Source organism: Portunus trituberculatus, chromosome 47, assembly GCF_017591435.1.
Source record: "Portunus trituberculatus isolate SZX2019 chromosome 47, ASM1759143v1, whole genome shotgun sequence".
Taxonomy (NCBI): Eukaryota; Metazoa; Arthropoda; class Malacostraca; order Decapoda; family Portunidae; genus Portunus; species Portunus trituberculatus.
The window spans coordinates 3,626,754-3,640,026 of NC_059301.1; the positions used below are offsets into that span (position 1 = coordinate 3,626,754).

At 39.6% G+C, this 13,273-nt stretch overlaps 1 protein-coding gene across 1 annotated transcript in view; it reads right to left on the reverse strand.

Annotated features, from left to right (window-relative positions):
• Positions 1 to 397: 397 nt before the first annotated feature.
• The window catches only part of LOC123520497 (protein SMG8-like), a 30,767-nt gene continuing 17,891 nt past the window's right edge, over positions 398 to 13,273 (reverse strand). Inside the window, 5 exon segments of the mRNA XM_045282799.1 lie at positions 398 to 1,555; positions 1,993 to 2,173; positions 2,529 to 2,684; positions 12,043 to 12,186; positions 12,415 to 12,600. Coding sequence (XP_045138734.1) covers positions 1,240 to 1,555; positions 1,993 to 2,173; positions 2,529 to 2,684; positions 12,043 to 12,186; positions 12,415 to 12,600 — 983 coding nt within the window. The 3' untranslated portion in view covers positions 398 to 1,239.

Here is a 13,273-nt window from a genome sequence, read left to right on the forward strand (position 1 = left end):
CTTTCCCTCCAAGAGTTGCCCATACAAAGGACTGACTAGGGAGGAATTTCTGAGTTGCCTTAAGACTCTCCCCAGCTATTTTCTCCTCTCATTCTCACCCAAACACTGTTACACCCTCTCAAACACTGATACACTCTCTCCAAAATTATATTCCTGCCTTCTACATGCTCCCAAATCTTCCTCAACCTGCCACACGGCCACACATACCCTCAACAAACCTGAAGAATCAAGCAGTCATAATCAAAATAACATTTTTGGTGTACATGTGAAAAGAAAACATTTTGTATCTGATTACACATCTTTATTGATGGTTTATTTGTTATCACCATTATTATTGTTGTTGTTATTGTGTAATGAGAGAGAGAGAGAGAGAGAGAGAGAGAGAGAGAGAGAGAGAGAGAGAGAGAGAGAGAGAGAGAGAGAGAGAGAGAGAGAGAGAGAGAGAGAGAGAGAGATTATATTTAATTTAATTTCTTTTCTTGCCTTCTTTCTTCTTTTCTTTTATCAATTCCTTATACACCTAACCCTCTATTATTGTGCAAAACTGGTGCCTAAAAACCGCGCGATAGGGGAAAACATGATAGCGGGTGAACAATAAATAGGAAATAAATAAATTGGTGCCTCAAGCCAAAAATTTTCCTAAAAAACCAGCTCTGAACAACAGAATACCACGGTGGTGGTGGTGAGCAGTGACCAGAACCAATTAGCTCCCTTATTCAAATCATGTGACATGAATACACAGCGATGATTGGCTGCTGGCTCCTCTTCCTCCTCATGATCATCATCTTTCTCCCCCTCCACCTCTTCCTCCTCCTCCTCCCCCATCTAAACATTTGTTGGTGTGTGGTTAGGATATGGGTAATACTACTACTTCTACTACTACTACAGGTGCGCGATAACAACTTTCCAGATGCGCTAAAACTGAATTTTGCAGATTTTATAAGTGCACGATAACGCCTAAACGCGATAACAGGAGGCGTGATAACGGAGAGTTAGGTGTATTTACAACTCTGTCATCCCCTCCAACTCCAACTCCTCCTACATAAGCAAGAGGAAACATACCTCCTCCTCTCCTCTTCCACAAAGAAAATCCACACCTCTCCCTCTACTCCAGAAACAGAAGACATTATTTCCTCCTCCTCCTCCTTCCCCACTTCTTCCTCCCAAAAAATAACAACCACACCTCCTCTTCCTCCTATCGTCCACACCCATACCCACCCACCCACCCACACACACCCCTCACCTATCTAACATGACCTGTGAGATACCATAACATCCTTTTAAGAGCCGAGCAAACGAGGGTGGGGTGGGCTGGCGGGGATCAGGTGGGTAATGGGGTCCCTGGTCACCAACATAGGCATATGGTAAGCGAAGGACCCAATATGCTGAAGCAGAAAGCTTGACGGGGGGAGTGGAGGGGGGCTGAGGGATGTATCGGGGACAGGGATCAGGGCCGGGCTGGACTTGCGGGGAAAGGGTCACATTTACTGGTGCCTTTGGAGTCACAACATGGAGTCGCATCAGCTGGCCATTCATGATTCCACCACCACTGCGACTGTATGGAAGATTAGATTTGGTTAGATTAGGTTAAGTTTGGCTATATTTACTGTGTTCTGAAATGTTTTTGTTGCATTTTTTTGTTTTGCTCTGTTTTTCTTTCTTTTTTTTTTTTTTTAGCTTATTGTGCCTTTTCAATATTTGGCAAGGTGTACTAGTGTTTAAGAGGCCCCACAAATGATTAGTTGGATTCTCCTACAAGTAAACCAGAAATGTTAACCTGTCACAAGAATTACGGCAACACCTTTGAAAATCTGTATTACTTAAATAAGAGCCTCTGATATGTAGAAATTTTATTAATCTGTCACAAGAACCTTAAAAACAACCTTGAAGAGCACAATAACTTAAATTTTTTCCCTTTTCACTGTTCTTACATGCACATACATATACAAACACTAATCTCTCTCTCTCTCTCTCTCTCTCTCTCTCTCTCACCTGCAGGGACATGGAAAATAGAGAGGCATATCAGCATTAGCAATCTTGACAGCATTATCTTTGACAAGTCCTGATGGTGAGGCCTTTAGGTGTCTGTCAGGGGAAGCAAGCATAAAACGGTGTCCTCCTCGGCACTCATACTCGACACCAAGGAAAATCTTCACTGAAAACTCATGCAGGTCTGTGTGGGAAAAGTTGGTGGGATTAGATGTGGTTAGATGAGGTTTGCAGAGGTGGAGAAGGTTGGAGGTAATTTTTGTGATCTCTAGTCTTTCTTCTTCTCCTCCTACATGCACTCAATCTTTTTATTGTTAATTTAGAGCAAAAACAATTGATTTTTTTTCTCTTCTTCTGCTTCCTCCTCCTTCCATCCCCCTTCCTCTTCCTCCTACTCCTCTTATTCTATCTCCTTTTCTTCCTTCCATAAGCACAGACACTTATTCCTATTAATCTAAAGCAAAAACAACACAATTTTTCTACCTTTTTCCTCCTCCTATCCTTACATCAACTCTTCTTCTTCCTCCTCTTCCACATACCTCCACACTTATTCTTCTTATTTTTGAGGAGCAGTGCCTTCTTGCCAAGAGTGTCGGCTATGGCCGGCCATTTTTCTCGATCTTCAATCTTGACTGTCACATCCCAAGGGAGAAGAAAATTTGTGCCTGGCAAGAACCCAGGCTGGTCACAGATACCTGGAGAAAAAGAAAAGGAGTGTGAGGGATATGATTAGTATCAACATGGATGACTAGCATTTGGACTCTTGGCTGAAGATGCTGAAATTATGAGAAAGATAACAAATAAAGAATACTGTGAAGCTCTGACTCAAGACTTAATTCAGTTTAATACTAAGAAATGAACTGTGAAGGAGTTTGAAAGAGTGCAAGAACAAAAAGGAAACTACCATCTGGGAAATGAAGAAACTATCAAAAAAACACAAGAAAAGGATCTAGAAGTAACCATTTTTAATAAACTGTTAATTGAGAAGCATATAAACAAGATCACTGGAGAAACATACAATATGCTAAGGAACATCAAGATGGCATTCACCTATATATATATATATATATATATATATATGATAAAGAAAAAAATAATAAAAAAAAAAAACGATAACAACAATAATATCCCAAGATTGGAATACATAGCATTAGTGTGGTCACCAAGTTTAAAAGGATATCAAAAAGCTAGAAAAAATCCAGAGTGGCAACTAAAATCCCTTCAAGTATAAGAACAATGGTTGAAGAGATTGGGCCTAACTACACTGAAAATACTGAAAAAAAAAAAAAAAGAGGTGATTTTATCAGAGAGCTGGGTGTTTCGGTACAAAGTTGCAACTTTGCCATACCATGAATTTCAAAGTCACAAAATTAAAAGTTCCAAACATTTTGAAAAAGGAAGACTGAGCAAAGCTGCAATATCAATTTTCAACAACTTTAAACAGAAGCAAAAATGAATTTTTTCAAAGAAACTGCCACAGATGAAGGAGAAGATGGGTCAAGAGGATATGGAGGAGGAGGAGGAGGAGGAGGAGGAGGAGGAGGAGGAGGAGGAGGAGGAGGAGGAGGAGGAGGAGGAGGAGGAGGAGGAGGAGGAGGAGGAGGAGGAGGAGGAGGAGGAGGAGGAGGAGGAGGAGGAGGAGGAGGAGGAGGAGGAGGAGGAGGAGGAGGAGGAGGAGGAGGAGGAGGAGGAGGAGGAGGAGGAGGAGGAGGAGGAGGAGGAGGAGGAGGAGGAGGGTGATCTGTAAATATTAATTTAGGCTGTTTTAATGAAAAAATAAATAAATAATAATGATAAATAATAATAATAAATATTGTTTCTTTGCCTTATAAATGCAGATTTCTATTATCATGTTAGTTTGCTTTGTAATTTAGCAGAGTCACACTGAGAAAAAAGTTGCAGTCACAAAGGCACAAGTTTCAGTAGGGGAGAGAGAGGGGATGCCCAAAAATAGTCACAAATTTGCAGTCATGTAAGATCCAGCAGGAAAGTCACAAAGTCAAAGTCAAACCCAAAAAAATTAAAGCTGCACCCTGCTCTGGATTTAATAGCATTATATAAGATATTGGAAAGAATAGAAAAGTTGGACAGGGATGATCTTGTGTTACTAGAGAGTAAAAGTATCAGAGGACATGAAAGAAAATTGGAAAGAGTGTTTGCAGAAGACATGTCAAGAAATACATCTTTCCTCACTAAAGTATAGCAGTGTGAAATGGTCCTACTGATGAAACTGAGTGTGCCAATATGATCCATACAGTTAAGGAAAATTTGTAGTCGATATGAAGACAAGACAGGAAAAGTATCTCACAACTAAGTAAATACACACACACACACACACACACACACACACACACACACACACACACACACACACACACACACACACACACACACACACACACACACACCACACAAGTACTAAAATAAGATCTAGACTGGAATATGCAGGAGTTGTGTGGACCCTCGATAAAAAGAAACACATAAGGAAATTGGAGAGACTACAAAAAATGGCTACAAGAATGGTTCCAGAATTTAAAGGGATGACATATGAGGAGAGACTAAAAGCTATTAATCTACCAACCCTGGAACAGAGAAGAGAGAGAGGGGATCTGATACAAGTTTATAAATTGATTAACGGAATGGATCAAGTGGATAATGAGAAACTAATCCTGAGAGAAGAATATGACATTAGAAGCATAAGATCGCATAGTAAGAAACTAAGGAAGGGACGATGTCTGAGAGATGTTAAAAAATTTTGTTTCCCACAAAGATGTGTTGAGACTTGGAACAGTTTGAGTGAGGAAGTGGTGTCAGTAAAGAGTGTACATAGTTTTAAAGAAAAATTGGATAAGTGTAGCTATGGAGACAGTGCCGCACGAGCATAAAGCCCAGGCCCTGTAAAACTACAACTAGGTAAATACACACACACACACACACACACACACACACACACACACACACACACACACACACACACACACACACACACAACGCGCTCCGTGGAGAGCGGACGTGCCTCCTGCGCATGAACGGCATCTAAATAACACTCCACACGCTAAGCAATGTGCTTGAGTGAGAATAGTTATTGCTATTGAGGGGCGACCAGAGCGAGTGAACGAGTGTACAGAGTGAACGTAGCCTGGTGGCGTGTACATGGGAGTGATCGGAGGTGGGAGAACCTCCACACTCCAAACGACAGAGCGGGAACCCACAAAGGCCAGTCATAGCAGCCGCCAACGCATCCAACCACACACGAACTACCAGGCCTGGCCCCAGTGACCACACACCCACATGTTCCCAGGAAAAGTAAGGAAAATGGATAGACCGGTAAGGAATAAATTACCAAATTCAAAATATGTTGATGAGGCCCAGGAGCAAAGCCGAAAGTGGCCAGTCAAAGCATGAGTCCAGCTTCAACAGGGCAACATTGCAAGGTAGATTGGTGATGTTGGAGAAGAGATTTGAGGAGTTAGTGAAGGAATTAAAAGTTCAGAGGAGTGAGGAGGAGCAGGATAGAGAATTCCGCAAGGCTTTGAAGGAAAGAGTTAAGAGACTGGAGGAAAATGAAAACGATTGGTGGATGAGAATGCGCATTTGAAGGTGGAGGTTGAAAAATACAAGAGACGGTTGGAGGAGAAAATGGAGAGAGTAGTAAAGGAGAAAGATGACTTTAAGGAAATGATTAGTGAGCAGAATGAAAGGCTTGAAAGGAATGGGAACTGAAGAAAACACAATGGACTGAGTCGAGGAAGCAGAGATGGTTGGATTACAAGAAATAATTAAAGATCAGTTGAAGGAAGACAAAAAAGAAAGGTCCAAGGAACTGGTTAATGTAATGAAGAATAAGGAAACATTGATAAGGAAATAGCAGAAAAGAAGAAGAGTGTGTTAATATTTGGGATGAAAGAACAAAATATAACATATAAGCCTAAGAGAATTAAGGAAGAATTAAAACGGTAAGAGATCTGTTCAAAAATCTAAATGATGATGAAAAAAGACCTACAAGAAGAAGTGGAAGAGATCCATAGACTGGGTCCGTATAAGGAGGGAGTGAGCAGACCGATTAAAGTAGTACTGAAGTCACAACAATCTGGAGGATGTCCTATATAGAACATCAAAGTTAAGAGAGATAGAAGGTTGTAAAGAGGTGTTTGTGAGAAAGAATAGAAATGAGGAAGAGAGGAGAAGATATAAGGAATTGGTGGAAGAGGCGAGAAGGAAAAATGATGAGCGGTCTGAGGAGGAAAGAGAAAAGTTTTTGGAGAGTTATAGGAGAGAGAGTCAGAAAGTGGTATGTGGAAAGAAGGAATACGGAGGAACCCCTAGAGGAGCAGTGGGTGGACCGTAATGTATACTAATATAGATGGGATACTGTCAAGTAGATTGGAATTGCAAGACTATATGATAGTGGAGAAGCCTGATATAGTGTGTTTGACTGAGACAAAATTGCATGAAAAACAAAGATAAATTTGGATAATAAATATAATATATGGAGAAAGGATAGGAGAGTAAAGGTGGAGGAGGAGTTATGATTATGACGAAGAAAGAAATAAATGTGGATAAGGTTTGGTATGGGAAGAACAACGCAGAAGTGATAAGCATAAGGATAAAAAGTGATGGAAAAGAATTAATAATCATGGTGACCTATGTACCTCCTAAAACAAATTCTTGGACATTAAGGGAATACGACAATATGATCAAGGATACTTTACAGAGTTTGGAAAGTGTATTATCTGGAAAAAGAAAGGTGATACTAGTAGGAGATTTTAATTGTAAGGAGGTGGATTGGGAAAATCTAGTAAGTGGTGTTGGAGAAGAAGCATGGGAGAGAGATTTCTTAATCTAATGATGGAAAATATGATGGAACAGAGGGTGAAGGAAAATACTAGATATAGAGGAGATGATGAACCGGCTAGACTGGATTTGGTGTTAACAAGAGAAGTGTACCTATGTGGAGATATACAATACAAGTGTCCTTTGGGAAAGAGTGATCATGTGGTTATGGAAATGCAGATAGCAACAACACAGCGAAGGAAGGACGAGACATACAGGAGTGGTAGATTGAATTATAGAAAGATGGACACAGAAAGTTTGAAAAATTATTTCAGAAAATTAGATTGGGAGGAGATGTTACAAATCAGAGAAGTGCAAAAGAAATATGAGATTTTTATGAAATATTATAAAGAAGGAGTTATGAAATTTGTACCAAAGTATAAACCAAGAGAGGAAGGAAGAAAGGATTGGTTTAATGCAACTTGTGTTAAGGCTAAGGAAAAGAGAGATGTGGCTTGGAAAAGATGGAAAAGAGCAGGAATATACTAAATAAGGAGAATTATAGAGTGGCGAGAAATGAGTATGTGAGGGTAAGGAGGAGGAAGAAAGAAAATTTGAAAAGATATTGTAGACAAGAGTAAGGAACATCCAAAATTGTTTTACAGGTTCATAAATGGTAAACTTAAAAGAGAGAGTCCATTGAAAGATTAAAAGGAGAGCAAGGGATAGTAGATGACCCTAAGAATATAGCGGAATTGCTAAATAATAGGTTTCAGCAAGTATTTACTAAAGAAACAATGTTTGTAAAGCCACAGAATGTACAAGGAAATGTGCACATGGATGACATTAAGATACCTAAAAGGAGTTATATAAAATGTTGGAGGAACTTAAAGATGATAAAGCGATGGGACCAGATGAAGTTTCAGGAAAATTATTGAAGGAGTGTAGAGAAGAATTGATTGATCCATTATATGATATTATAAGGTGCTCATTAGAAACAGGGGAAGTACCAGTAGAGTGGAAGAGAGCTGAAGTGGTGCCCATTTATAAGGGAGGCAGTAAGGAAGAGCCTCTTAACTATAGACCTGTGTCTCTAACAAGTGTGGTCGGTAAGATTTGTGAGAGGGTGATAAAGAAATATTGGATACGGTTCCTGGAGGATCATAAGTTATTATCAATTTGGCTTCAGGAAAGGGAGTCATGTGTAACAAATCTACTGAGCTTTTATTCAAGAGTGGTTGACAAAATACAGGAGAGAGAGGGATGGATGGACTGTGTATATTTGGATTTAAAGAAAGCTTTTGACAAGGTACCTCACATGAGACTGTTATGGAAAGTAGAGATTTATGGAGGACTGAAAGGAAAAGTGTTAAAGTGGATGGAAAACTACTTGAGATGGAGGGAGATGAGAACGGTAATAAGGGATGCAAAGTCGGACTGGTTGGTGGTGGAGAGTGGAGTCCCACAAGGCTCAGTGCTGGCACCAATACTTTTCCTTGTATATATTAATGACATGCCAGAGGGAGTAAACAGTTATATTAATTTGTTTGCAGATGATGCAAAGTTGTGTAGGTGTGTGAAGAGTGAAGAAGATTGTGAAATTTTACAGGCAGACCTGGATAAGATTTGGGAGTGGAGCAAGAGGTGGCAAATGGAATTTAATCTGAGCAAAAGTCATGTGATGGAGATGGGAAAGAGTGGAAGACAGCCAAGAGGGTCATATAAGATGGGTGAAGAAGTAGTGTTGAAAAAGGTGGAAAAGGAAAAGGATTTGGGAGTGATAATACAAGACCATGGGCAGTTTGAGGCTCATATTGATAAGATGTTTGGAGAAACGTATAATTTGATAAAAATATTGGATTAGCCTTCCATTATATGGATAAAGATATGATGAAGAAATTAATTAGTATGGTAATTAGACCAAGATTGGAATATGCTGGAGTGGTTTGGTCCCCTTATAAAAAGAAGCATATAAGGAAGTTGGAGAGATTGCAGAGAATGGCAACAAAAATGGTTCCGGAATTGGCAGAAATGACCTATGAGGAGAGATTAAAAGAAATGAATTTGCCTACCTTGGAACAAAGAAGAGAAAGAGGAGATTTAATACAGGTTTATAAACTGTTGAATGGACTGGATGAAGTGGATAATGAGCAAATGATGTTGAGAGAGGAAAACTTAAATAGAACTACAAGATCGCATAGTAAAAAGATAGCCAAGGAATATGCTTGAAGGATGTGAAAAATATAGTTTCCCACAAAGATGTGTGGAGGTGTGGAATGGTTTGAGTGAGGAGGTGGTGTCAGCAAGGAGTGTGCATAATTTTAAAGGAAAGTTGGATGTGTGTAGATATGGAGACGGGGCCACACGAGTATGATACCCAGGCCCTGTAAAATTACAACTAGGTGAATACAACTAGGTGAATACACACACACACACACACACACACACACACACACACACACACACACACACACACACATAAGTATAGATATGGAGACGGGGCCACACAAGCATAAAGCCATAAAGCCCAGGCCCTGTAAAACTACAACTAGGTAAATACAACTAGGTAAATACACACACACACACGCCAGCATTATAGGAGTAGAGAGAGAGGAGGGAGGTGGGCCTCCTAAGAGAGCAAGTGTGAAAGAGATACACACATAGATGGATTTCTGTCTAAGAGGCAGAAGAATTGTTAAAAATAGCAACAAATAACTTGATGACACAGTGGGTGAGATCACCAACAAGGTGCAGGGGACAAGATGTTGCAGCAAGGTTGGATTTGGTATTTACCAGGGGAATTTCTCTAAAAGAGGAAATTGAACATGAAAGTCCCTTGGGGAAAAGCGATCATGATGTCCTAGGCTTTGAGCTGGATACAGAATTAAGCACGAATAAGATTGTGGAACACAAGGAGGAAAAATTAAATCATACTAGGGCAAATTATAACCATATAAGGGAGTTCTTTAATTAAATTGACTGGTCTGTGGTATACCAGGAGAGAGATATGCAATTGAAGTACGATAAATTTATGGATTTGTATAACTCTGCTGTGAAAAAGTTTGTGCCATATTACAGAAAGAGGGCTTTGAATAACAAACAGTGGTTTAATAGAAATTGTGAAGAAGCAAAAAAGAACAAAGAAAAGGCATTGAAGAAACTTAAGAAAAACAGTGATGTATTATCAAGGAAAGGCTACAAAACAGCAAGGAATAGATATGTTGAAGTATGGAGAACAGCACAGAAGGAATATGAACAGAGGGTGGTGGAAAACTGTGATAGTGACCCAAAAATGTTTTACAAATTCATAAATGGAAAACTAAATAAAAGGAAGGCAATAGAAAAGGTAAAAAACAGGGAAGAAGTATATGAAGATGCTGGAGAGATAGCTGAAATTTTGAACGACAACTTTTGCAAAGTGTTTACAAAGGAGGAGCATTTTATGGGAGGAAGGCCTACGGAAATAAAGCAAATGCAGGACGTCATGGTTACTAAGGAAGATGTAAGGAAAATTATAAGCAACCTGGATATTAATAAATCAATGGGGCCTGATGGCATATCTGGGAGGTTGCTAAAGAATGTAAGGATCAATTGTTGAACCCCATATTTGATATTGTGGAAACCTCCATACGAACAGGATTAGTCCGGAAAGAGTGGAAAAAAGCTGACATTGTGCCTATATATAAGAATGGTAGTAGAATGGAACCGCTAAATTATAGACCAGTATCGTTGACTAGTATATTGTGCAAGGTATGTGAAGAAGTAATTAAAGCTAAGTGGAGTGAGTATCTAGAAAGTGAAAACATTCTGAGTGAAAGGCAGTTTGGTTTCAGAAAAGGAAGATCGTGTGTATCCAAGTTATTATGTTTTTATTCAAGAGTGACTGACATACTACAACATAGAGAGGGATGGGTGGATGCTATCTACCTGGACTTGAGAAAGGCCTTTGATAAAGTACCACACAATAGACTGATGTGGAAACTAAAGATGACTGGAGGAGTAAATGATAAACTAGCAAAATGGATGGAAAATTACTTAATGGGAAGAGAAATGAGAACAGTGGTGAGAGGAAGGAAGTCCGAGTGGAAGAAGGTAACCAGTGGAGTTCCACAAGGGTCAGTGCTTGTTCCCATCATGTTTTTTATTTATGTTAATGATATGCCAGTAAGAATTGACAGTTATATGAACATGTTTGCGGACAATACTAAAATTATGAGGAGAGTAAAGAATGTGGAAGATTGTAACAAGTTACAGGAAGACCTTGATAAAATATATGAGTGGAGTAAAGAATGGCAGATGGAATTTAATATAGACAAGACCCATGTTATGAAAATGGGAAGAAGTAGATACAGACCAAACTGGGATTACAGACTGGGTGATGAGAAAATTAAAGAGACCAATGAGGAGAAAGACTTAGGAGTAACCGTGCAAAACACTTTGTCACCGGAGAAACACATTAACAAGATTTTTTGGAAAACATACAACATGGTTCAAAATATTGGCCTTGCATTCCACTACCTAGATGAAGGAATGATAAAGATATTATGTACCTTAATAAGACCCCAGCTAGAATATGCAGCATGTGTCTGGTCACCGCATATGAAAAAAAGGGGAAGAAGGTAGAAAGGGTACAAAGGCTGGCAACAAGGATGGTACCAGGACTCAGGGAGTTAGACTATGAGGAAAGACTGAGGAAGCTGGGGCTGACCACATTAAAAGAGAGAAGAACAAGAGGAGACATGATAACTATGTATAAATTGGTGAACAAGATTGACATACTGGATAGAGAGTTGATAAAGGTGACCACAAGTAATCATCTCCGAGGACATGGATAAAAGCTAATAAAGGACATCTGTCTAAATGACGTGAGAAAATACAGTTTCCCGCATCGTAGCATTGATAAGTGGAATAAACTGAGCAGTCATGTCGTTGATGGTGTGTGTCAATCAGATGAAAGAGAGATATGACAGGAATGGACAAGGAGACAAGACACAGAGAGCTTAGCTCGGGCCCTGTAATACACAAATAAGTAAATACAAATAGGTAAATACACACACACACAACACACACACACACACACACACACACACACACACACACACACACACACACACACACACACACACACACACACACACACACACACACAGACACACACACACACACACACACACTTACATTAAGAAATAAAACAGCAATAAAAAAAATTTAAATATTAACTAATATTCAATTTCTCTCTCTCTCTCTCTCTCTCTCTCTCTCTCTCACACACACACACACCGGCATTGTGGGAGTAGAGAGAGGAGGGGCCCAGGCAGGTGAGAGCCCAAGATGAGGTCTGGGGGAGCAGGCCGGAGGGGGAAGCAGTTGTCAACATCCCTGGTAGATACTCTGTGGTAGATGGCTGCCGGATGATGCCACGATCTGATGAATGAATGATGATAATAATAATAATAATAATAAAAACTTTAAATAAACAATAATGGTATGAGAAATGAATTGACAGATAAAATGCATACATAAAATATGAACTGACATAACATAATTTACCCTTAATGACCCCATCAAAAAAAAAAAAAAAAAAAAAAAAAAAAAAAAACTGCACACCCAAATGAACTCAACTGTGAGTTATATACACACATAATGTGAAACCTATGATAATCATTTGAGTCGTAACATCCTCCTTTGTAAGTGTGATCACCATTTGGGATGCTCCACCACATACACTGATAACTAACAAAGACTGAGGCCTGTGATGCTAGGATCCACAGAGGCAGCTAGTATCTGCATGTCCTGGTGTGGTCAGGTCCTCTTCATCTGAGCTGGAGACTTTGGCAGCTGAGAGAGAGAGAGAGAGAGAGAGAGAGAGAGAGAGAGAGAGAGAGAGAGAGAGAGAGAGAGAGAGAGAGAGAGAGAGAGAGAGAGAGAGAGAGAGAGAGAGAGAGAGAGAGAGAGAGAGAGAGAGAGAGAGAGAGAGAATTTACTACTATTACTACGACTATTCCCATCTCACTTAACCTAATAAAACAACAAACATCCCCCTCAAAACATAGCTTAAAAACTCAAAACACACTAAACACTTAATATACACTGAAAACTCACAAACTTACCCCAAAACAACAAAACATCCTAAAAACACTCAAAACATCCCAAAACACTCAAAACACATCCCAGAACACTCAAAACACACCTCAAACCATACACCAAAACAATCAAAACACAACCAAACACTCATCAAAACACACACACACACACACACAAATACAGTTTTCTACATAGATCAGTGGAAAAGTACAATGCATTGAGTGATGAAGTTACAACACATACTGTGCATAACTTTAAAAAAAATATTGGATAAATGGAGACATGGAGACAGGACACTATGAGCCTCACTCAAACTTTGCACAATACAACTAGGTAAATAAATAGGTAACACACACACACACACACACACACACACACTAGGGAGGCGGTGGCATAGTGGATAAGGTGGTGAGCGTGGGATCGGGCA